Source organism: Pipistrellus hanaki, assembly GCF_964339955.1.
Source record: "Pipistrellus hanaki genome assembly, chromosome: 1".
Classification (NCBI taxonomy): Eukaryota; Metazoa; Chordata; class Mammalia; order Chiroptera; family Vespertilionidae; genus Pipistrellus; species Pipistrellus hanaki.
Window position 1 is genome coordinate 24626567 of NC_140503.1, and position 26685 is coordinate 24653251.

Here is a 26685-nt window from a genome sequence, read left to right on the forward strand (position 1 = left end):
GAGCCCTCCTCATGTTCTCTCTTATTATATAGTAAGTGTGCCTGTTTGTGCAGCTCTCCCTCCCTGCTGGATAGTACCCTTGAGGGCAAACCAGGTATCTTATTTTTCATTTTCCCCACCAGCCTCTAGTATCAGGCCTGGCAATTCACCTGCTTTTGTTATTTTTTGTCAACTTGAACCGATGGAAGAATATTTGGGTGGGAAACTGCATTGGACAACTAGCCAGTGTACCAAATAGCTAGTCTCTCCTGTTAGGATGTGTGGGGCTGTCATATTGTTCCTAAGACCCACAGGGGACTGGAAGCTGATGGGGGTTATGGACATTTTCTAACAAAGTGAGACATCTTAGTAAAATGGAGTGGTGAAAACCAGACCAGACCATTTTATGTCATCTCTGTGTGAGTTCTTTTTTTTTTTTTTTTTTTTTTTTTTTTTTAAGATTTATTTTATTGATTTTTTTACAGAGGGGAAGGGAGAGGGATAGAGAGTTAGAAACATTGATGAGACAGAAGCATCAATCAGCTGCCTCCTGCACACCCCCCACTGGGGATGTGCCTGCAACCAAGGTACATGCCCTTGACTAGAATTGAACCTGGACCCTTCAGTCCACAGGCTGACGCTCTATCCACTGAGCCAAACCATTTATGGCTCTGTGTGAGTTCTGATTCTCCTACTTCCTTGCTTTATAATTGGAGGAAATGACTTAACTAAGCCTTAGTTTACTAAAACTAAGGTGGAATAAAAATAGTACAAATATCACAGGATTGTTATGAAGATTAACTGAAGAAGTACTTAGCATTACCCCACAATAGTCAGTTTTAAGTGTTATTTTTGCTGTTATTAATATCTTCATCATTTGGGGTGGTTCTCAGGGATCGCTAGCTGAGTCATATTCCTGAGTATGCCTTAGGGCTGATGAAGAGCCTTCTAGAAACACTTGGGTTTCTAAGGGCTGGGATGGGCCCCCAGGATGTTGGGATCTGTTTCAATTGGTGTTGGAAGCACCATTGGCTTGGTCATGAGAGGTGTCCCTCTCCCTCCAAAACCTGAGGCAGAAACCATTTCTGGATAAGGCTGGAAAGAACAACTGGGAATTCACAGGTCATTTTTCTACCTTCAGTTCCAAAAACCTGGTGCAGGCATTTACTGGCGTCCTTCTTGCCTTGTATTCTTTTATCCTTTCCTTCAGTTCATCTGTTTTCTTAGGGAAAAGTCTTTCTAAACTGGCCTCTGATTCTGACCACATGATAGCTTATTTTCCATAGAAACTTGTTGCCACAGGTGTCCATAAGACTGAGCAGAACAAAGACCATGATCCTCCTTGACTCTCCTGGTGGGTAAGAGAAGTAGGAGTCCTTGTCCCTGTTAATCAGGATAACTGCACTACCTCAGTGTTCCGTGTCCTTTGACTGCAGAAGGCCAGCTTTCTTCCCTAACCTGTGGCTAGCCTGGCTTCCTGGGGCTGGCTGGTCTATCCAGCTGCCACCTCCTGTCACCTTGTTGGCTCTTGATCAAAGAACTGCTCCAGCTGTGCCCACCTTCTGTCTCCTCCTGCATGGGGCTTATCAGAATCTACAAGGTATGGGGTTTCCAGAGGTCAAGGCAGGGTGCCAAGATCTGTCTCTATCCATATCTCTCCAGGGTGAGTGATTGTTAAACCTGTGAATGGGGTCTCTGTGTACATCACAGATTATGAGAGCTTTTTCAATCTTTTGAATATGGATGCTGAACACCTTCAACCACTCTGCTCTTCTAGTCATTCTTGTAACTTTTTCTCTTCAGAGTGAGGTCAGAGCCCCAAACACCTGCTACGATGGATGACTCATGGGGAATGTGGGCCTCAGCACGTGGCTGCCATTCTGGGGAATAAGAAACCAAGTTAATCAACCCAGCCCTTTGGGAGGAAGGCATGCACCAAGGCGTACTATGTCCGAAGAGAACTTTTCTTTGAGTACAAGCCTTGGGAGTTTAAAGAGGTCCTATATAACCTCTAAAACAGAGTGAGAATTTGTCTATGGTATTTGTATGTTCTGTTTCTAAAACAAATGGCTCTGCTCAGATCATAAAATGGCTTTAAAGAAGGCCAGCATTGGAGTGGTGTTGGTCTGCTCAGGCTGCCATAACAAAATACCATAGACTGGGTGGCTTAAACAACAGAAATTAATTTTCTCACAGTTATGGAGGCTGGGAGTCCAATATCAAGGTGTTGGCCAATTCCGTTTCTGGCAAGAGCTGTCTTCCTGGCTTGCAGATGGCCACTTGCTATGTCTACAAAAGGTAGATTGCTCCTTCTCCCCCTCTCTCTCCCCTCTCCACCTCCATTTCCCCTCTATCCCCTCTTTTCTACCCTCTCTCTCTTTTTATAAGGTCACCAATCTTATCAGGGTAGGGCCCCACCCTGTGACCTCATTATACCTTCATTCCCTCTTAAAAGCCCTATCTCACATTGAGGCTTAAGGCTTCAACTCTTGGATGTGTGGGGGTGGAAGGGATAGACATAATTCAGTTATAGCACTGAATAAGCTTCCTTAGTGACTACATATATTTATTCCAAAAACATATACTTACTGAACACTAACTATCTCACTATTAGGATAGATACCATGATAAACAGAATAGACATAGTCTTTGCCTTTGTGTCATTCATAGTTTATTAGATAAGTTGGACATTAATCATATAATCTCACACAAAATACAGGTAACCTCAAAGCTTTATAAATGCTGTGAAAGAAAAAGAGTGTGATGAGAGAACATAACAGAAGGAGTTGGACCATTTGTGGGGGGCGAAGGAAAGTTTTCTTGAGAAGGCAACTTAAGCTATGATCTGGATTGTTAAGAATGGGGATGCAGCCGAGACCGGTTTGGCTCAATGGATAAGAGCGTCAGCTTGGGGACTGAAAGGTCCCGGGTTCGATTCCGGTCAAGGGCATGTACATGGGTTGCGGGCACATCCCCGGTAGGGGGTGTGCAGGAGGCAGCTGATCGATGATTCTCTCTCATCGATGTTTCTAACTCTGTATCCCTCTCTCTTCCTCTCTGTACAAAATCAATAAAATATATATTTAAAAAAAAGAAAAAAGAATGGGGATGCAAAGAAGAAACAGTCATTTCAGGAATGCATGGATGATGTCATGTGCAAACGTCCTGAGGTGGAAAACAACCTGATATGAAGTTCATGGTTGCTGAAGTGCAGTAAGAGAATGAGTAGCAGGAGATAAAGGGGGGAAAGAAGGAAGTGGTAGTGTAAGTCTTTGTTCTGTTTTTGTTTTTGTTTTTTTAAATATATTTCTTTATTGATTTCAGAGAGGAAGAGAGAAGGAGATAGAAACATCCATGATAAAAGAGAATCATTGATCTTTTGCCTCCTGCACACCCCCGCTGGGGATTGAGCCCACAACCCAGGCATGTGTCCTTGGCCAGAATCGAACCTGGGACTCTTCAGTCCACAGGCTGACGCTCTATTCACTGAGCCAAGCCAGCTAGGGCTGTTTTGCTTTTTAAAAACAGATTAGTGTGGCTATAAGAGGACATATACTATTAGAAAATGGCAAGAATTGGAGTGGTGAGTTCAGTTTGGTGGTTGCTGCATAAATTCATCAGGTGAGGAGTAATGGTGTTCTGGGCTGTGATGGTGGTGATAGAGACCAAGGAATAGTTCATAGGATCTAGTGCTTGATTGGATAAGGGGCAGGTCAGAGAGGAAGGCTTGAAGACTAGCAGGAGTAACTGGGTGGATGAAGGTGTTATTTTCTGAGATGGGAAACAGCAGAGGAGGAGGAGCAGGTGTGGATAGAAATGAGCATTTCTCTATTACTAGAAGTTCCCAACATGGTTATAACAATAGAAGAAAAATTGGCAAGTAGTCTTTTTTTTTTTTTTTTTTTTTTTTTTTTTTTTTTTTTTTTAAGCTATTGCATGGTAGAGGAAGAAAGGCCCTCAGCTGCTGGGGAGTCCTTGCCCTGGATCAGTCCCTGGACACACTGAGAATCTCCTGACCACCGTTTCCATCCCAGACCCCCTGAAGATGGTGAGGGGCGTAGGGAGCCCTACTTTGTTGTGCACCATCAATAAAGTTCACTGTACCCAGCCAAATAAATAATAAATAAATAAACAAATAAATAAATAAAATAAAGCTATTGCATGGTTATTTGCATTCTCATTTGACCTGAATGAGGCAATGAGTGGAAGGATGAGTCTTAGTTTCAGTTGTGTTTCTTTCCATTCTTCTGAATTCACCTTTTAATGGCTCGAAGCCTCCAGACGAGGCTGCATTTCACCCCGAAATCTTGTCTCCAGTTAAAAACATTTGAGAGCCACTTGCACGTTTTATCAATAGTGATTTCTACCACTTGGCTCTTTCAGGATTTGGTTTGGAATTTGAGTGGCTGACTGATCTTCATCTTCCTGTAACTGGAAACCAAAACTGTTTCATAAGCATGTTTTGCTCGAGGGCTAAGAGCTGCTGTGGACTGGGTCTTAGGCACAACTTATAGGACTTTGTTTTAGCTACACTGCAGGAAGCACTCACTACAGAATCAATCCTCTCGATTTTCCAAGCAATCTCAGAATTACAGATTGCCTGCAGAAGTTTTGCATTGAGGGCTCAATTACACATAGACAAGGTGTTGTTCTATTTTGGAGTTTAGCTTATGATAAGTTCAAGTCTTGCAAACCTATGTTATGCAAGATTCTTGAGTATGATAACATTGAGGTAAAGAAGACTGAAAACCCTAGAAATAGTATAAGTGGGGATGAAAATTCAGGCCATCTTTGGCCTATTTTAAGTTGATTCTTTTTAAAAATATATTTTTATTGATTTAAGAGAGGAAGGGGTGGGAGAGATAGTAGCTTCAATAATGAGAGAGAATCATTAATCAGCTGCCTCCTGCATGCCTCCTATTGAGGATCAAGGCCGAAATTTGGGCATGAGCTCTGACTGGGTATTGAACTGTGAACTCCTGGTTCATAAGTCGACTCTCAACCACTGAGCAACACCTGGGCTTAAGTTGATCTTGAGAACTCTCACAGATAACAGTAGGGTTGGGAGACAGGACAAGATGGCATCACTTATGTTTCCATTACCAATATTCCCAGCTATTTTAAGCCATTCTACAACCGAGTCTCCACCAGATGGTCCTGAGGACACAGCAGCTATTTGTGTCTCCCACTGATATGTATTTTTCCAAGTGAGAGACTGCCCCATATGTTAGTGCAATATGTTATCCAAGATGAAATACCCGTTTGTATTGGTGGGAATCTGCCATTGCTGTCTCCCTTTTCCTCATGCCTTTTCCTACCTCTCTGGTCTTTTCTAGGTCTCTGGCCTGTCAGGAGGACCATTGGTGCTGCAGTGGAAGCCAGTGGCTAAGTCTCATGTATGGCGTGGTTAAGGTTGCAGCCTCTCACCTCTGCCTTCCTCCATTTTGGGCTGATAACTTTTGTACTCTTCCTGAATGGTCTTCGAGCAGAGACTGGTGGCTCAGAGGATGTGCCCAGCACAGGGCAGAACAATGAATCCTGTTGGGGGTCATTGGAATGCAAGGAGGGTGTCATATTACCAATCTGGTACCCGGAGAACCCTTCCCTTGGGGATAAGATTGCCAGGGTCATTGTCTATTTTGTGGCCCTGATATACATGTTCCTTGGGGTATCCATCATTGCTGACCGCTTCATGGCATCTATTGAAGTCATTACTTCTCAAGAGACAGAAGTGACAATCAAAAAGCCCAATGGAGAGACCAGCACAACAATGATTCGGATATGGAATGAAACTGTCTCCAACCTGACCCTTATGGCTCTGGGTTCCTCTGCTCCTGAGATCCTCCTCACTTTAATTGAGGTGTGTGGTCACGGGTTCATTGCTGGTGATCTGGGACCTTCTACCATCGTAGGCAGTGCATCCTACAACATGTTCATCATCATTGCCATCTGTGTGTACGTGATCCCTGATGGAGAGACTCGTAAGATCAAGCACCTACGAGTGTTCTTTGTCACTGCTGCTTGGAGCATCTTTGCCTATATCTGGCTCTATATGATCCTGGCAGTCTTCTCTCCTGGTGTGGTCCAGGTTTGGGAAGGCCTCCTCACTCTCTTTTTTTTCCCAGTGTGTGTGCTTCTGGCCTGGATAGCAGATAGGAGACTGCTGTTCTACAAATACATGCACAAAAGGTACCGTACAGATAAACACCGAGGAATTATCATAGAGACAGAGGGTGGCCACTCCAAGAGCATTGAGATGGATGGGAAAATGATGAATTCCCACTTTCTAGATGGGAATCTGGTGCCACCAGAAGGGAAAGAAGTGGATGAGTCCCGAAGGGAGATGATCCGGATTCTCAAGGATCTGAAGCAAAAATATCCAGAGAAGGACTTAGATCAGCTGGTAGAGATGGCCAATTACTATGCTCTTTCCCATCAACAGAAGAGCCGCGCCTTCTACCGGATTCAAGCCATCCGTATGATGATTGGTGCAGGCAATATCCTGAAGAAACATGCTGCAGAGCAAGCCAAGAAGTCCGCTGCTATGAGTGAGGTGCACGCTGATCAGCCTGAGGACTTTGCCTCCAAGGTCTTCTTTGACCCATGCTCTTACCATTGCCTGGAGAACTGTGGGGCTGTACTCCTGACAGTGGTGAGGAAAGGGGGGGACACATCCAAGATCATGTATGTGGACTACAAAACAGAAGATGGTTCTGCCAATGCAGGGGCTGACTATGAGTTCACAGAGGGCACCCTGGTTCTGAAGCCAGGAGAGACCAAGAAGGAGTTCTCTGTGGGCATCATTGATGATGACATTTTTGAGGAGGACGAATACTTCTTTGTGAGGTTAAGCAATGTCCGCATAGAGGATGAGCAGCAAGAGGAAGGGATGGCTCCAACAATACTGAATAATCTTCCCTTGCCTTCCAGGGCTGTCCTGGTGTCCCCTTGTGTGGCCAAAGTCACTATCTTGGATGATGACCATGCAGGCATCTTCACTTTTGAATGTGACACTATTCGTATCAGTGAGAGTATTGGTGTCATGGAGGTCAAGGTTCTGCGGACATCAGGTGCCAACGGCACAGTCATCGTCCCCTTTAGGACAGTGGAAGGGACAGCCAGGGGTGGTGGTGAGGATTTTGAAGACATATATGGGGAGTTGGAGTTCAAGAATAATGAAACTGTGTAAGTAACTTTCAGTATTCTATCCCCTGCTATCCCTTGCCATATCCTTCTATCCTTCTGCACCACTTTTTAAAATTTTCCTTGGCTTTGTGTTAATATAAAACTTTGGTTCCATCACAGGTACGCAGGATCAGCAGACACTACTGGCAGTTTCTGCTTCCAAACTCTCCTTTAGTTTTCTCTCTTTAAAAATGTTTCTAGGCAAGGAATCCTGAGATAGGATCTCAGGACACCGATTTTTGTCTACTGAAACACAACCTGATGGCTGGTGGAGGTGTGGGGTGACAGAAATTTTGATATCAGATTTTGGAGAATTCTTGTGATTAAGCAAGAGCTAGGAGATTACTTGGGTGTCTCCTTCCTGCTCTCCTTGTGCCAAGAGATTCTATGAGCTTTGAAGCCAATCCTTTTCACTCTGAGACAGTGATAGCCCAATCAGGACATCCTCAAGAAAACAAGTGACACTGGCTCCCCCCCCCCCCCCACCTCCGCCCCAGTGCCATATTGTAGTAGTATTGTACAACCAGATATCAGGTACCTCTCCTTCAATTTGGAAATTGCAAAATTGATTGAATCTTTGCAATCTGTTTAAATGCTTGTAGGCTCTTCAATGAGGCTTGCCTAGTCTAGGTGAGATGAGTCAGTATGGCTTGAGTACTGGAGGTATGTTGGAGGAGCAGAGCTCCCAGGGCAGCAGCCACTGTCTTTAGTCACAGGTCTAAGCTCCAAATTCTGTCTAAACAGTGAAGGAGATGCCTTTTGAGAATTGTGGGAGAAAACACATCTTCTGTGTGGTCATCTCTTTTCACAGCCTGGGATTTTCCTGAAATAGTTTTTAGGTTAAGGCCCCTTTTAGTCCTTCTCATACTCTGGGTATTACATCTGTATTGCCTCTGTAACTCTCCCCATTGAACCTTCTTATGCTGGACCCTCTGTCCTCTTTCAGATAGATAGCTGAGAAGATAGAATGACTTCCCCCAGGATTTGCAGCTTATGGGAGGGCAGACTTTCCAGGGTGGCCAAGAAGGATGGGGATGAGAAAGGGGAACCTTGTCTTTGAGTTCCTGTGGTGACCACAAACAATAAGCAGTGGCAGGAGAAGGTGTGAAGAGCAAAGGAGGTATATAGAAATGGGGGTGTGTGTGTCAAACTGCTCCAAGAAACATTTTCAGTGGGAGGTGAAAACATAAATTTCCAGTAGAGCAGAGGAACTCATGGGAAAGAGGATCCATAGATCTGAAAAAGAGATGCCATAGACGAGCTTCTCCCCAGGTCCAGCCTTGGGACAGGGCTTAAAAGAGGTTGAATTCTGCTGACAACAGAGCTGAGTGAGTCATTCAGGAAACTCTGCTCTTGTTCTTTCAGATTCTTCCTAATAAGGTGACTTTGGGCAAGTCATTTAGTCTCAGCTCTAGAACTAAATAGTCTCATCTGTAAAGTGGGAATAACAACACTTTTCTTGCATGCAGGCAGGGCCAGAACTTTTTACAGTGCCTCCAGCTCTAGGATTTTTTTGTACTATTGACATAGGCCACTCAATGTAGGTCATGTTTGCACCAGCCAAAGATGGGTCAGGGGATATTGTTTCCTGAAGTGAAATAGCCACTGACAAATTGATTTATTAGAGCTCTGTTTAGTCATTTTGCTGGGAAGGATAGTCATTTGTTAGCGTAAGTAAAAACATGTACCATCTATAAAATATGATCCATTTATATGTGCTCTGGGGAGAGTGTTTATACATACAAATGAAGGACAGGCCTATGCTGGGAAGACAACTCCGTGAGATTTCATACACATTTATGGCAATGTCAGTATATAAGAGGTTACTGTCAGGCATTAAATGACATCAAGACCACAGCATTGGCCATAATTTGACAGACTTGTGGTTCCTTTAGTTCGGTACCTACTCACCAATGGCACTGAAGGGTAGTTTTTGAGAGAGCAGAAGCTTGGTTCCAGATTTCTTTGTCCCATGAATAATCAATTGTGCACCTAGGATCTCTAAATATACTAAACTTTCCCATCTGCATTTTCAACTTGAATGTAACTATGCTTCATGGATGGTCACTTCTGGGTGATATTGGTGCTAAATGTATCTCAACCTCCACACATTTGAGATTCTGGTTCAGGTATTCTAGGATTAGATGAACAAGTCTATGCTCCCATCTACTCCTGTGCATTATTTTTTAGACCTTCGTAGATTTAGACTACCCCTTGGATCTTCTTCATTGCAGAAGATGGAGTCCAAAACCTGCTAGTCTCTCCTCACATTGCGTCCCTATGCTTGATACTTTAAGTTTTACTGGAGGCAGTATAATGCAGCCGAAAAACCACAAACTCTAAATACTCTGGGTTAGGGTTTTGTCTCTATTATAGATTTAACCATGTAGTTTTGGGGAATTTTATTAATTTGAGATTATTTTGTCATTGGTAAAAAGGGGATAATAATGTTTCTTGCAGAACTGTTAATGATGATATAAGATATTGTATGCACTGTTCCTTATACATGGTATGTGCTCAGTGAATGAGGCCATTGATAGTAATATCGATGAATTAACAATATTCTTCAGAAGACGCTGTGGAGGGGATCAGGTTGCTTGGATCTCTGTGTGACCCACATTAATAAGCATGCTAGTTTTGGGCTATCATGAAGATTCCTAGTCTCAACTCCTAAAATATTAAATGATTAGAGCCAGGAAGGACCGTAGACTATCTTGAGAGTGGTGTTTCTCGGATTTTAATGTGCTGATGAACCACACACAGATTTTTCTAAAATGCAGATTATGTTTCAAAATGTCTAGAATAGGGCTTGAGATTCTACATTTCTAACAACCTCCTGATGCCATTGGTCCCAACTTAGAGTTGAAGCCCTCAGGATACTTAGACAGAAGCTGTGTGATGCCGGCAACACTGACACTTTCTCATCCTTCCCTCTTTATGTAGCTCTATTTGCCCACCAAGCCTAGTAGCATTGTCAGTTTTGCCCCCACCACACTCCTCTAAATCTATCCAGGTGAAGCCGGGCTTATGCTCTATCAATAATGTTGGATCTGTGAATTCACTTATTTGGCTTTATGCTTTCCTTCTTCAAAGATGGTGAGATGGAAAAAACATGAACTTTGAATCTTGACAGACAGGTGCGAATCCATCAATCACCAGCTGTGTAACTTTGAACACGTCACTTCACCTATCTGAGTCCCAGATAGTTTGTTGGGATGATAGGAATCATGGTATCTAACCTGCAGGTGTGTGATAAGTACTACATTCAAATATGAAGAAAATGCACAACGCTTGCTCATAGAAGGTGCTCAGACATTCAATAGATGTTCATTAAATATCTGCTGTGTGCCAGGTACATTGCTAGGGACTCTGGAGATAATAAAGACAAGCTGGCATCCCCACTTGCAAGGATCTTCTTCTCAGGTGGAGAAGATACAGGTAGACAGGTTGGGAGAGGCATATGGTTGAAATAAGTTCAATAAAAGAAGAATAAAATATCCTTGTTGTATGCATGACACCACTAAAGTTTTCAGAGTAGCCATTGGGATAGTAGTGAAATAGATGACATGGGGTGGGTACATGATTAATTTAAACTCACATTACAATAAACTCTTGACATTTGAGAGGGATACTATTGAGAAGAATCCCTACCTTTTTTTTTACTACCACTGCTGTCCATGATGAGAATCGTGGCCTTTGAGCTGACAATAGCAAAACCTCACAGAGTTGTGGGTTCTGCCAGCACGTTAATCTCACTCACTGAACACGTGACTAGCTCCTGTAGCCCAGGCTCATGGCACGCCACTGCAACATAACAGATTACTGGAGCTCATAGACCTTTGGGGTCTCTGGGAGTAGTCAAAACCACAGATGTCAAATATGCAAATACCAAGATCTGCTGTAATTAAACAGCCCAGGCCTCTTCTGAAGAAGAATGGTGTATTAGCTGGACCACATATTTCCCAACAAAATTAGACTGTTAAAGCTGGAAGGTGCCTGGCTGGCATGGCTCAGGGAGCATCAGCCTATGACCCAGGGGGTCATGGTTTCATTCCCAGTCAGGGCACATTGCAGTGTGGGGCATGGAGGAGGCAGTCAGACAATGATTCTCTCTCATCATTGATGTTTCTATTTCTTCCTCTCCCTTCCTCTCTGAAACCAATACTAATGTATTTTAAAAATAAAACATCTTGTGGGGAAAAAATGCTGGAAGGTGTCTAATCTCCCATTTTCATGAATGATGAAGCTGGATTCAGAGAGGGAAAGTAACTTGTCCAGCAGCTGTCTAGGAAAGAAAGTTAGAGTTAGAAAGGAGTTTTTAAAGGGCACAGATTTAATATCTTTGGACTTTTCCATTTTATTTTAACCCATCAGAAAAACATTAGCTTTGGAAAGGAGATGGAAATTCTTGTGTGGAAGATGCTCTGGAAATACAAATCCAAGAATATTATGTGACTAATATCTTAACCAACACTAAGAATATATTATGCACTATTTTAAACCTCTTGGTTCACCTTGAGACTGTTTAGAAGGAAAATATTGAACCCATAGAAATTACACACACACACACACACACACACACACACACACACACACACACAACTTTAACTTAGCAATCTTTTACTGAGAAAAGGTGACATCTTTCAGGCCTTGCTGATAAACTACAGACAAAGACCTTGTTCCATGAAATAATGAAATGTTTTCACAATGATGCAGGCCATTCTCCACCAGGGGTGGTTGATCCTTGCCATTTCAACCCTTAGGGACCTCTCCATCAAAACTTAGGAAAGTTTGGAGTGCTCTGGACACAACGTAAACATTCTCCAACTTGTCTGAAACTGGAAGTGTGTCCCTCCCCCCAAACCCCCTTCCTTTTTTTTCTTTGATTCAGAAGAGTGTTAGGATCCTCTCTTTCCTGCCACCCAGGGAGGTCACTTGCCTTCAGAATGCCTTTTCTGTGCTTAAGAAAAGCCATGAGCTGCAAGTGGTGTGAAGGTGGGAGTCAGATGGAGGTGGTGATCATTCTCTAAGGGCCAGTATCCTCCCTTTCCCCTGGTCTCTGCCTCAGTGCTCGACTTCCAGTGACAAGCTCTGTCCCCAGCTTTAGGTAGCCAGTCGGTCACCAGGACCCATGGCTCCATGGAACTCGTGGTGGAACTATGTACTTGGCTTTGAGTTGACCTGAAGAAGAAAATCCATGTCTATGCCAGTTGCCGAATGGGGGAACTTAGCACAGTGGGACATTTCTAGTGGATTTTTCAACGATAGTTCTTCTGGGCCTAAAGGAGTGTCACAGGCTATGTGGCCTTTTTAGCAGAGCTTTGAATATTATACCCAGAAAGGTCCCGCACCCTGATAATTTTTTCTTTCTTACTGAAATTGTCAAAAATTATAGCAAAGAAGGACATATTCCAACTCCAGGATCCACAAATCGCCCCGAATCTACTTAAATGTTACATGTCTGCAGAAATCACTGCAAGTCCAGAGCCTTCCTAGTTCATTTGTTTTAGGCCTAAGGGTGCAGGGTCCTCAGACAACACTGGATCAGGCAGCACCCCTCTCCCTGCCTTAGTCAGGAACCATATGCATGCCCGCCCCGGTCTTCTCACACAAACTCATCCTCCGGAAAGCTCAGAGTTGCAGGGTTGGAGATCCTATGAGGGAGAATGTCAGGTTGGCTTTAGGAGAAGGCACATTGTGATTGACCACATGATTGGCCAGTGAGAGAATGAAGCAGGCTGATGCCCAGTGCAGGCCCTCCTGTGCACTGCTTGGAGAGGTGCTAGTTGGGACCTCAGGCAGTAATAATAAAGGGGTACCAATGGCGATCCTGCCATGGCCTTGCTTATTTTGTCTCAACTCTTAGCTCGTAAGATCAAAGTTTCCTCATTCACTCACAAGAGTGATGGAAAGGGACACTTGGGCAAAGTGATGTGGGTAAGTGGGGAGGACTCTTCCACGTTGTCCAACTTTTCATCAACTTCCCAGATGTATTTGGATGGTGTATGAGCACTCATTCCTTCTCCACCTTTTGGCTCTGCCTGCGGCAACTCTGCAAGGAAGGTAGTAGAAATTTAGAGCTATGGTCTTCAGCTTATTCAAGGTGTTATTTTCTTGTTGTTTTGAAAAGGAGAGGGTAAATTGTGCTTCTAGAATACAATAGGAAACCCTGGCCTAGAGCCAGTAGGATATAATTGATTATTGGAGAGAGAATGCCTTGATGTACAAATAGAGCAAACTCCCCATATTTAAGTTCTGCACAGGCTAGAAGCATTTTGGAGGAATCAAATGATTTGAGAGTTTTGCTACGTGACCATGAAGGAAAGCATAGGATACACATTCTCAGGTAGTTACCATTATGCATAGAAATTATAGTCTCACCCCTATCACCTACCAGGTACCCAAGTAGGAAATTACCTGGAGAAGTAGAGTAGATCAAGTTGAAAGTGAAACTTATTCATTATGGAGGAATTTGCTTTTATGAAATCTATGTGTGTGTGTTATATTTAAGTTTGATCATTGATGTGGCACCATCCTGACCCATTCCAGCAATGGCTCAGCATGCCTAGACACAGCCTGGTTAACCTGTCACTGATGGAGTCCAGTTCATTTATCACTTGGTTGTTAGGTTTCACAAAACCAGTTATTTGTGATACAGACAACACTCTGTTGTACGTTTGTTTGTTGATTCTTTCAAAAGGAGTGACATCGTGATAGTAACTTAATACTCAGAATATGGCAGTAGAACAAATTACAGATTATGGGTGACTAATACTGCCCTTTCTCCCTAGTAGTCCATCTTTTTCCAGAGCTTGTGGTCTGTTGATTTTCTCTTTGTGTAACACACGTGAATTCTCCTTGTGAACCCTCCTACCACCAGATGAACTGTGGTGATGTGGGGTGTACTGTGCTACCCTCACTAACCATGGCCCAGGCTGCAAGTCTTCATGTCTGCAAATCTGTATTTCCCTGATCATACCTTACTTTCTGTTTGTGTTCTCTCTCTCTCTCTCTCTCTCTCTCTCTCTCTCTCACACACACACACACACACACACACCTCCTGCTGCATATTTTCGTTTTCTACTGTATATGCTGCAGGCACTGGTGCTGTGGTGTCCAGTCCTGCTCACACTCAGTGCCTTCCACCCCATTTCTTCTTGTCCTGTCTCCTCTTTTATTCTTATTCTAGTCCCTATAGCCCCTTTCTTCACACTGTTGGCATCTGTAGTTGGGCTGCCTTCCGTCCACTGTCTGATCTACGATTTCCTTGAGTGATCAAGAGTGAGCTGTGTATCCCTTAAGAAAGCCTGACATTTCAATGGAAAGAACTATCATCACGATAAGTAGATATCAGCCAAGAAGACTGATATCTCCCAGGAAACAAACCACTCCCAGTGGTGCTCTTTTCTCCTTCACCACAGAGTGCCTACTGGATGTTAAGACAAGATGGTTGAGCTGTGAGGATCCAAAATAGACTGAAACTGATACCAGAGAACCATCAGAGGCTGAGGGTGCCCTGGGACCACCTTCTCTTTCTTATGTGCTCCCCTGTAGGCCATGTGGTCTCTGCCTCCTGGCTTCTTTGCTTCTCTCTGTGGCTTTCTCCCTCATGGCTTCCACCTTGCAATACCTCTATGACCAGCAGTCCTATCTCACTGCTTCTCCTCCATAATGCTTTCAACTCCTACCTGGAAATATCTTTCTATTTTTCTAGCTCAGATTTACAAGAGAGAGAATCTGATTCTCCTTCATGCTCCCCACTCTCCCCCCCCCTCTCCCCACCATTTCCCCAACTTGGCCATGTGAAGACCACTGGCCAGATACATGTTGGTTGCCCTGTGTCAAGCCAAGCTCCTCTCTGCCCCACCCCAACCCAACAGTAGTCAGCCTCAACAATCCTCTCCAAGATACTGAGTGGTAGGGTGGAAAATGAAGTTGTCTTGGGGATTCCATGGTAAGCTACCTAAGCGGTTGGATCTGTAAGTGGTGCTCAATGTCACTTAGAAGGAAGTCCCTACTAAGTAAGGTGGGACAGTCATCTATCTCTTCGAAACGGACACATTATATAAGGTTTGCAGGTAGAGAGAGCATTGGTTTTACAAGGGTCTATGCTGAGGCAATAAGCTAGAGAATGAGAAGAATAGCCACTTCTTGAGCTTCTAGCCCCATCAGATCCATCAAGCTGACCACTGACTCAACAGCCAAGATTAAGCTGGCCTCTGCCTAGATCAACAGAATACATACATAGGGCCTGGTGCTCAGTGACACAAATCTCAAGGCTACCAGGGTCATTTCTCTCCCTCTTCTGCTCTGTCCTTTCCAGGACACTAGCGTCAGAAGATAATCTGCTGTCATTCTCAGGTACAATATTTGGGGACTGAGTCACTTTTAATGTCTCTTCCAGGGTTTGGGTTTCCAGAGCAGCCTGTGTCCCAGACAGAAACAGAAAGTTTCCCTGTCGTTCTTGCTCGCCAAGGGCAGATGACAGCCTTCTCTGCCTCACCCTTCCCCTACTGGACATCTGGTCAGCTGGTCAGCTGGCCTTAGCTGGATCCAGCAGGCGTCCCATCTTTATCTTTGGTGCTGTAATTTGATGCTTTTCCAGGAACTCCCTGGAAGCCAGAGCATTCTCACCTCAGTGCGTGACGTCAGGTGCCCATGTCCCAGGGCACAGGCTGGGGAGTACAATAGAATGCCTTTTATGTCCACTAAGTCAGATAGTAGTGGCTGTCCAGGGGTATCTTGAGAGGGATTATTGAGTCTGTGTCTGGGCTCAACTGTGCATGTGAAAAGAAAAGGCCAAATACCTGTCAATGCCAGTCTAGGGATGAGAGATGGAGAGAATTTAATGGGATAAAGAATCTAGGAGTCTGCATTATTAGCATGAAGTCACCATGATCCTGTCAATACTGTGCTAATCCTAATGAGGAAAATGCATCAACTCACACTCTTCCTCATCCTACACAACCCAGGGGGAATCCACAAGGACATACGTTCCTATTGGACACATGAAGCAAATAAGTTCCTAATAGACCAGAATATTCCAGAACCCCTACTGATCTAGTGGGTTTCATAAAGTTGATCAGCAGATCCCGACCAGATTCGTACCACAGACCAGATTCATACCATTCATACCATCTGCCCTCTTTATGGAATCCATGTTTTAGAAGATTATGAGCTGAAAAGTAATTAGATTTCCATTGTTTTAATAACATATAGCAACAGATAACTAGTGAGTTAATGTAGTTCTACCCAAAGCTGAGAGAAATGACATTTTTAATTTTTATTTTAAATATATATATATATATATATTTTTTTTTTTTTGAGAAATGACATTTTAATTAACCTATGAAGACTGCTGGAAGAACATATATTTCCTCTTTTGGGAGGGTTGGGAGAGAGTAGAATGAATATAGCCAAAGGCCAACTTTCAAAGGAACTGATACATGTACAATGCTTTGAAAATTCTGGAATCTAGTAGTTTAAAGTGGTTTTGATGAGAGTGGCCCCAGGGGGAGAGCATAATAGCATAATATTCTAGAGAAATATCAGAATCCGTGGCACACTGTTGGTTACCAGGGCTTTAACACTGTTCAGATCTGGGGTGGGGGGTAGATTACTATTGTGGTTATTTTTCTTACTTAATAAAACTTGTAATATTTATAAGAAAATATTAAAAAAAAAGTATAAGGATATTGTTATACCTTTAGGGTTAATATTACCTTTTTTTTTTTTTTTTCAAATTAGGTGATTGAGTCTATGAAAGATTAAATAATTTACCCTAGAGCAAGCAACTTTTAAGAGTTAGTATCAAAACCTAGATGTTTGAAGTCACGTGATCTTTCTATTGTGTTACATATTTTAGCATCAGAATAAGGTATGGAGGCTGAAAGCATCAGGCTTCCCTCCCCTCCTATGGAAGAAGCTAAGAGCGCACTTCAAATCTCTTCCTTAACAGCCAGACTGGTCTTTCTTCTTAACTGGGGACAGCTAAGCCCAGGGAACTTGGCAAAGGCTAGTGGACTCCTTGACGCCAGTTCAGAAATCTGGGTTCATCACCCTGGACGGCTGACAGAGATCCACCTTTGCCCCAGCCAGTGTACAGATGGTCCTTGCTGATGTCACATCACCACCAGAAACTACCAGCTGGCAGTGCTTTACCCTGCTGCCTGGGAAACAGGGCGAGTCTGGCTGAGGACCATGGGCTGAGATTCAGGGGGTCTCCTTTGATGTCTCCATGATATCTGAAGGCATCCAGGATCAAGGGTTTGAGGGGGAGCTGATAGAAGAGAGCAGGGGATGGCGGGGGGTGTCTCACTGAAAGCCCCTGCAGAGCATGTGAGTGGCCTCCAAATCAATGAGGCAGGAAGCAATTGGGTGAGGGGGGACGGGCAAGGGCGGGAGGAGGATGTCAGTTGCTGAGGATCCAATTAGAGACTCTTGCTGAGCTCATTCTGTGGATTGAGCATAGTGAGAAAAGGCACAGCCCCTGTCCTCAGGGAGTTCCCAGTCTGGGGGAGAAGAGGAGGGTATGAGAGTTGTTGTAAAAGAGGGGAACTCGGAGGGCTATGGCCACACAGAGGCACTGCCCCTGCCTTTGTTCGGGATTCCGTTCAGTGTCATTCAAAAGAATTTAAACTGGAATAATTGCACACCCCCTCCAGGCAACCAGAAGGACTTGAGAGAATGGGCAGTTGGCTCTGGCTTGTACAGCACACACAGCTGTAGGTAGAAGATGGCCTCAGGAGTAAATGGTCCCCAGGAAGACCATATCCTCAGACCACAGCCATGCCTGGTTCTTCCCCGGGTCCCGCTGAGTGCCTCATTCTGTGTCCCATTATAGCAGGGTGAGGAACCAAGGGCTATTTTTATATTTATAACATCATTCGAAGGCCATAAAAAATTATCAACTTGAAAATTAGCCTGCTATATTTAGTCAAACATTTAATTCACCCCTAATGCCTTGGCAGGGCCAGATCTAATGATTTCTTGGGCCTTACACGTTCCTAGGGCGGGATGTTCCCCACCCCTGCATTGTAGGGACACACAAAAAATGTCTTCTGAATGAACAAATGAGTGAACGAATGAATGAATGAATGGAGTGAATTTTTGGCATGCCCTCTGGCTCTGTACCTCCTCCAGGTTGCAGCAAGCCCAGGGGACATGGGACTAGAGAATACACCCCTCTCCCCCTCCCTTGTGCTCTGGGCTTGGGCGTCCCTGAGCAACTCCACAGCCTGAGCCCTGCCCCACACCAGTTCGTGGGCTGATGGGCCACCTCTGAGCCCCGGCTGCCTTTGATGCTCAGGGGACACCCTGTAATTCAATTAGGAGCTCCTTTCAGGGAGCATGTAATTATGTCCTATCTGGGCCTTGTAATGACAGCCCCCTGCCACTGCGCCCTGCTCAGCAGCCCAGAACCTTTTGCTGGGAGGGAACTAATCTGCTTAGCCCAGATTAGATGCAGTTCTGCACAGCCCTTCTCTGAAGGCCTCAGAAACGGGTCCCCACTAGCAGAAAGGGTTGCCTTGGGGACCATGAGGCTTTTTGCCCTGAGATCTCCTGCCTGGGATTATCTGGGAGGCTAAGTGGAAGGCCTCATGGCCTGAGCTCCTGGGTGTCCCCATCTCTCCGAGGGTTAAAAGGGAGATGAAAGGAGAGATTGAAGGCATTTACCTATTTTTCATGTAGCTTGGAAGTGGGGGGTGGGGAGGATGCAGAGTAAGATTATTTGAATTACCTGGCATTTTACCTGGATAATTCAAATGGTGCACTTTGGAAGAAAGGCTGGCTGCTGTGTTTTGAGCAATGGGGGAAGTTGCCTTTGTTTTCTGCGTGACTTCCTTGGCTCCTTTGGGCTTGATTTCTGGGAAATGTTTCAAATGCAGGGGCAGTGCCTCAGTCCGCCATGGATACTGACTGCTCAGGGTGGTCTCCCCTCACCTCCCCACCTGCATGGTCCCCTCCTCTTGAGAAGCTCAAATCCTTTCCCTGCTGTAGTGTGGGATCTGCCAAAACTGCCATTGGGTTGAATAGAGTCCCCCTTCCAAAATTCACATCCACCCAGAACCTCAGAACTCGGCCTTATTTGGAAGTAGCCTTGCAGATGAGCTTAGTTGTGGTGAGGTTATACTCATCAGCGGGGGGTGGCCCTCGATCCCAGGTGTGTCTGGCATCCTTACGAGAAGGCCATATGACGACAGAGACAGAGATGCAGAGTGATGCAGCTACAAACCAAAGGACACCAGAATTTTGGACAAATGCCCAAAGCCAGGAGAGAAGCATAGAGTAGACTCTCCCAGAACCTCCGAGGGAGCCATCAACACTGCTGATACTTTGATTTCAGACTTCAGCTTCCAGAATAAATTTCTGTTGTTTTATGCCACCAAGTTTATGGTAATTTGTTAGAGGAGCTATTGGGAATGAATACCCAAGCTCTGCATGATGCCTTGTGTAGACTTCAGTGCATGGGGGACCTCTCACTGATGGCCAAAGGAGTGGGGGGTGGGATAGGAGGAGGGAGTGTGAGACCAGTGCTCCCTCTGAGATTAGCTGTTTCTAGGCTTTGAGACAGCAGGAGGCCAGAGCTCATTTAGAAGCTTCGTTACAGATGAACTGGGTTTGTAAACCTTTCAATTCCTATTGGCAAGTTAGATGAGGGCCCAAAAATAAAAAATAAAATGGCCACTTTCTCTAAGCCACAAGCCCAATCAGTTTAGTTATGTTATTATAGGTATTATATTGGTCTCCTATCTTCCAGTCTCCTTAGTCCTGGTCCATTGAACGTTCTTAACTTCCCAGGGACTGTGGCTGATGCTCTAGGAATACTGGCCCATTTCTCGTCTTCTACCCTTCCAAAGGCTGAACTCTGGGCTGTTGGCAATGATGCCCAGTGTGTAGTTAAGAGTTTTCATGTTGTGACTGGGGAGGCAACTGAGGGTCTCATTCTCCAGATCTTCTCTCCCTTTGGAGTTTACTGATGCTTTGCAACTGCTTCAGAGATGCAGGTTTGCTTGTCCCGAAATGTGGATATGTTACCTGCTTCCCTCTGCAAAGCGAGGCAGGCTTGTCTGAAAAAGCAAGCCATGGCTGGCAGCACGGACAGCTGAGTAGGGGACGCTGAATGAATTCCAGGGAGCTGGATATTTTGCTTTATCGTTTGCACAATGCAATTGCCAATAGCAAATAACCAAACTGTGAGAGCAACAATGTGGGTAGAAGCCCAACTACAAATAGGGTAACAGAGCAGGGCGATTAAATGCTTGGACCAGGTGTCACACAGACCATGCTGGCTACTGATTGGTGATGTGATCTGGGGAAAGTTATCTAACTTTTCCTTTTACTCATCTACATAATGTGGATAACAACATAGGGTTGTTGCAAGGACTGAACACAACCACAAAGCGTTCAACATGATGTCGAGCCTAAATTACTCATCAGGTGTGTCAGGTGCTAGTAATTTATTAAGTAGTTAATTGAATCTTGGCCACGTCACAGCTGGTCTGACCTCCGTGGGCCAGCGTTTTGCTCAGTTTCCTTCGGCAATAATTCTCGTCCCTCCCTGGGCCCAAGGTGAGTTTTTAGGAAGAGACAGTTGATCTAAAGATAGAAAGTCAAAGAGTCTTGTCTGAAGGAAGGTGGAGGGGAATGCCATCCGAGCTTTCTTTGACGGTGTCAGGGAACATGACAGGCTGCTCTCCAAGGAGAGAGCAGCCCCAGGCCAGGGTAGAAGGTGACCTTGAGGTCAATTCCTCTGCATCCTGATGTGGACGTTCCTGGATTTGTTTGGGAGTTGAAGGGGAAGAAAGAAGGTACGTAGAGAAAGGAGGAGGAAGGGCAGGGAGGAGGATGGGGAAAATCTTTTTTGTTGTGAGGATAATTACATGTGAAATTACTTGCCAGTGGAACACTGGGGCTGGGACGACTATACTAATTACAGTACAGGTTCCTGAGGGCTCCTGGGCAGGTCTCTGAGCGCCTATAGGCAGTGTTGAGGCCTCTCTCACTCAAGCTGCCTTCCAGGCCCCAGGGTACACCCTCTACCCCAGCGCCTGTTGCTGATCAGGAAGCTTAAATAGAACAACTACCATTTCAGAGTGGAGTCCCATATGTGGGCTCCCGTGATGCAAACCACAAGCCTATAGGGCCTGGGCTCCTGCAGATGGAGCAGCCTGCTCTTGGTGGCTGTGATCTGGAGCAAGACAAGCAATACTCGCCCTAGTGCTGCCCAAGGTGCTGCGCCTTCCCCGACGCCACCCAGAATAGGAAGTTCATGGACCCAAGAACGGCATCTTTTCCAGCCTCATTCTGGATTTCCTACTCAGGGCCTCATCCCTTTCTTTTTCATCCTTGAATTCGGAGATGACTCACCCTTGCCTTCATCTTACGTAACCAAGACAGTCACCTACTGGGAACATGGCAATGGTCATATGCTGTGATTATGTTACAAGGCAAAGGTGAAGGGATTCCGCAGTTGTAATTGGGGTTCCTAACTGGTTGACTTTTAAGCCTTGACTTGAAGGGAAATCATTTTAGGGGGACCTGACCAATTGGATGAGCTCTTTAAAAGAGATGAGAGTCTCTTTCCTGCCGGCCTCGAGGAAGCAAGGTGCACGTTCTGCAGTGGCAAGGAAATTAATTCTGCCAGCAGCCACTAGAATTTGGAAAAGACCCCGAGCCTCAGGCAGGACAGCAGCCCCAACTGACATCTTGACTATGGCTACGTTGTGCCTACACTCTTGATCCATGGAAATCGAAAGGTAATGGTCAATGTTGTTTGTGGTAATTAGTTACACGGCAAGAAAAAACTCATACAACGAAGGAGTGGCAAAGTCAGGACTCAAATACAGGTCCCCTTGCCCCCAAAGCTGATGCTCTTCACCTTCATGCTGTGTAATACAACCGTTTCCTGTCTACCCTTCTTTTCGTTGCTCACTTATCCTGCAGTCTCTATGATTCGAAATACCATAGAAAACCATTCTGAGTTGTCAAATTATGCCAAAAAGTAGAGTCGATTCTTGTGATTTGCAATGGTTACGTTCCATAAAGTTGTTGAAAACACCAAATTAGTGATACTGAAGTATTTCTCATGAGGAAATACAGAGTTAGGTTTCTGTGAGCCTCTGGTTGCAGCATTTCCACTAACTGATGAGACCTTGTTTTAAATGGGTTTCTGTTTAGAGGCACTTTACTTAATATATACCCATGGCTAGTTAACAGTAAACTCACAGCCACAGCACTACAGGTCATGTCCAAACACAGCTCATCTAACACCCATATTTTCTCCGTAGGCACATCAAACACTAGCCGGCACTTCAACACTCTACTTGGGGGGCCACTTTAAACAGCACAATCACCACCGTCAACAAAAGACCCATCAACATGTGAAAAACCTGGCCCTAAATAGACTGCAAAAGACACTGGTTTACAGCGTGAGATGGAACAAGAAGGCAGAGCATCACAGTGGTCGAGCTCCCCTGAGAGCAGGGAGTTAGGTGACCCAAATTTTAGAAATAATATATATATATAAAACAGATAGGTTACTTGTTCCCTCAAATCTTTTTCTAATATTTTTTAATAACCATATTGAGGAGCTAGACAAGGGTCGGAAGTAATGGCCCTTCTCCCTTTTCTGTTGCTGGGCCTCTTTGGAGAGCATTTATTCCCTCAATAATATCTCACAACTCTTCTAAGGCACCATTAAAAGAGCTAAACAGAGTCACTACTGATTAAAAAAAACAAAAAACAAAAAACCCCCAAAACCTATCTGCCCATCACTCTTTACTAAGAAAAAGAATAGTTGGGGGAGCCCCGAGCCTTCTGAATACAGTGATTCAGCCCTCACCCCCACCACCCCCACCCTCCAGCCTTGTTGCAGACCCAGATTCCTGGCAAAGGTAGTTTAGCTTGCACTCCTTGGCCATGGCATCATGGATGTTACAGATCTTCGGAGCTGCCTGTAGTGCTGAGACATCCACAGCAGCTGTTACAGTTCAAAGATTGCCAAAGGGGTGATGCCCATGTGGCTGGAGCTGGGTGTGGGTTGGCCAAACAAGATGCCCTTTCTTCGGCCTGTGGTGAAGGATGGCAACCGGGTCCAGCTGGTGGTGGCATTGAGACACACTTGGGTGTTCCAAAGGCTACCTTAGCCTCCGATTCCGACATTGGGGCCCACTGTCACCTGGCTCTGCCCTCCTTCCTTCTGCTCACCTGCTCTGAAGCCAGTTTTGCTGAGCGCCTGTCTTCGTGCCCCCTCATCAGTGACATAGGAGCCCTTCCCCTTCTTCCTACCCTGCTAACCGCAGCTCAGTAGAAGACGGTGGCAACAGCTGTGTGTGCCAGGCAGCAGCAGCTGTGAGGCGGAAAACGGGGCCTGGGATTTGGTGTTGGGCGACAGGGTGGTGCGACGATTTTCTGGGGCAGGTGAACTCATTTGTTTCTTTTGTCCCCCTTTCCCCACCCCACTTTCACTGCACCAAAGGAAAGCAGAAAACAGCGATCTGTTTGGCAATGTGGCTGCCTTTGGGTACCAAGCCTGCCATCTGTGGGGGACCCTACTGAATCATCAAATCAGAAAAAAACAGGGCAGAAACCTGTGTTTCCTAGCTGGCACAGCTGAGCTGCATCTCTGTTTCCTTCATTAAGAAGTTAAGTAGCACTCCTGATTCCATATTTAGAAGTCCTACCTAGGAGCGAGTGTGCGTGTGCAGCCACCAACCAGCCCAGCTGGCTCCACGGTCTTTTCCCCGCAATGACTTGTTGAATTTAATCACGGAGATGTATGCATCCAGAGATTTGAACTGAAGGTTTAGAGGCTTTGTGTCAAATTGATATGGAAGGAATTTGGGAGTGGATGAGGGATTCTTCCCTGATACTTCCATTTCAGAGCCAATAAGCATTTACAAAAAGCTAAAAAAGAAAAGGAAATAAGGCTTAATCTTAGAATTTCTGTGTGTCATAGGAACCACATCTCAGAATAAGAACTCTGCTTTTTCATTTCACACCCAGTCAGTATATATGATTAGTGAGTACCTAGGAAGTTCAGGGCACTGGGCTAGGAGGGGTTACCAAGTGTCTTCATTTAGCACAGCCCCACTGAGCTCCTGACCTGTGCCAGCCTGGGGCTGCCTCTGAAGGGTCATGTCAGAGAGTGTCAGGCCTCACAGAGCTTACAGTTTGTCAGGAGATATCAAGCAAGAGAGCCAACAAAATGGTCTACCACTTTAGAGACAGTCCCTAAATTCATGGAGTTCACCTCCTGGTTAGGAAGGTAAGACATCCACCTATCAGCATTGAAGAAAAACAACTATTGATGACAGTAACAGAAGAAGGCGATTGACAACTGAATTACGCAGACGGTGATGACTTTAAAAATTCACCAGAAGAGATCATTACGAGCGTTGGGGGCAATCCAAGAGACATCTTTTTTTGGAGATAGGTTTTGAGCCAAACCTTGAAGGGTGGGAATTACTTTTGTTTTTTGCTTCCTGTAAAAAGTCTGTATCAAAGGGAGGTGAAGGAAGGAGAGGTTGTGGCAACAGAAGGAGAAAGATTTCTCTAAAGATTTTTCTGGTACCAGAATTTAGCTCTTTATGTCTAAAGGTATTTTTCCAACCAGACGTCTGTTCTCTGTGCTTAATGCTTTGTTACACAGTGGGGGTACAGAGACTATTCAGACACAGCCCCAGTTCCTGTGTAACTCACAGTCTGGGGGTTGGGTAGAGAAAACTCTTTATAAACAGTGAGATAAGTACAATGAGATAAGTACTCTACGGGATGGATGATCATAGTTTTGTGGAACTTACAAGAAGGAATGACTAATTCTGGAGGAGGGACAGTGAGAGGGGCATGGGTGCAGGGAGAAAATTCACAGAGGATAAGCAACTGGGTGCTGTGAGCTATGTCCACAGCTAACAGCCATGTTACGTTTAGAATCCAAATAAAAGGGGATAGAGCTACTGGTTCTCAGTGGGGAGAGAAGAGGCAGAGTAATTGAGGGATTTTAGAACACTCAGGTTTTGCAGGGAAAAACCAAGTTATTGTTGCTGTTAGAACTCACATCAACTCTGGGATCTCAATTTTGAACACTCAGGGAGGCATGAGTTCAGCTCATTCCTGTGTGCGAGTGGTTCTCAGCCTGGCTCCTCTTTACAGTCTCTCCCTCTAGAGATTCTGACTTCACTGGGCTGAGGTGGGCCCAGGCATCAGTATATTTTAAAAACAACCCAAGTGATCCTAATACACGGAGTTGAGAACTGCTGCTCTAGAGTGTCTCTCTGCACTCCAGAGGTGCTCCCAGGCCCTGGTCCCAGCACAACTGGGTTTAAATCTTCAGGCCACCATGTAGTGACCTTGGTCAAGTTACTTAATCTTTCTAAACTTAATAAATCCTTAATTTGTAAAGTGGGGACAATGGTAGGACCTCCTCATGGGATCACTGTGAAGTCTACATGGAGTAATTCTGAGCTCATGAATACGTGCTCACTCAGCTGCTGTGGGCTGGGCCTTCAACAGTTAATGTTGAAATGTTAGGAATTTTATGTCACCAAGTAAATAATCTGAGATCACTGTTTAGAAGTAAAAACTAATCTCCAACAGCTCTCATTTGTGGACCGTGGGAACTGTGGAGGGATGAATATGCCCCCACAGAGTTACCTGGAGGTAGGTGGGGACAGAATGAAGTTCAGGAAGACACTTCAATGCCATTCATATTTGTGCTCAATGATTAGATCATTCAATGGGTGCAGCCCCCAGACCAAAACTTTGTTGGTGAGGCAAAGACAATGAGTTAATTTTACATTCTTTGGGGAAAACTTCTAGAACTGTGCCCCCCCCCCCTTTTTTTAAGGGAGCAGAAGAATCTAGATTATGCTTAATCTAATTCAATGTATAGGACAGAATCTTGCCCTCTAGACTTGATGGGGGGGAAAAGTCACTTAAGATAAAGAACAAGAGGACCCTCCATAAAAAAAAACACATAACATCCAGAGAATTACTTTTGTGTTAGGTCTTCTGGGGAATATATTCCATTCATAAATGAATATAATGATCAGAAGGCAATATGGAATTTCAATACGAATCCCAAGAGAAAATCAAGTGTCATTCCTGTGTTAGTCTTTGGGAGAAATCAACTAGCCTACACAAGGTTGGTTTGGGTCCAAGAATGCAGCCTCAAACTAACTCTAGCAAAGAATTACCTGAATGCCTTATACATAAACTCACAAATACTTGTGTAGAAGTTAAGTCATATTTCAGGGAGCCCTAGGGTCAAATGAAGAATCTTTCAGAGATAAAGCAATGTTCATCTGCTCCTCCACCCCCATCAACCCCACCCTACTTCCACATGAATCTGAGTTGTTAATGGATTCTAGCTTCTTTTCTGGTATATGAGAGAGTGGGGTATAGTATCTCCCAATAAAGCCAGGGCTGATTGTTGGAGAGATATTGGAAGCCTGTCTGTCCATAGCAGTTATGTGAATCAATCAAAAAATTATCCTACATACCAGACCTACTTCTTTCATG

General features: G+C 44.7%; 1 protein-coding gene across 4 annotated transcripts in view; it reads left to right on the plus strand.

Moving 5' to 3' along the window:
• SLC8A3 (solute carrier family 8 member A3) overlaps window positions 1–26685 on the plus strand; it is a 123196-nt gene that overhangs the window by 21128 nt on the left and 75383 nt on the right. For 3 of the 4 annotated variants that reach the window (XM_084892696.1, XM_084892697.1, XM_084892698.1), the window contains exon 2: window positions 5316–7164. The exons of the other annotated variant lie outside the window; for it this stretch is intronic. In XM_084892696.1, coding sequence (XP_084748822.1) covers window positions 5378–7164 — 1787 coding nt within the window. In that variant the 5' untranslated portion in view covers window positions 5316–5377. The remainder of the gene's footprint in view (window positions 1–5315; window positions 7165–26685) is intronic. 4 annotated transcript variants of the gene reach the window in all.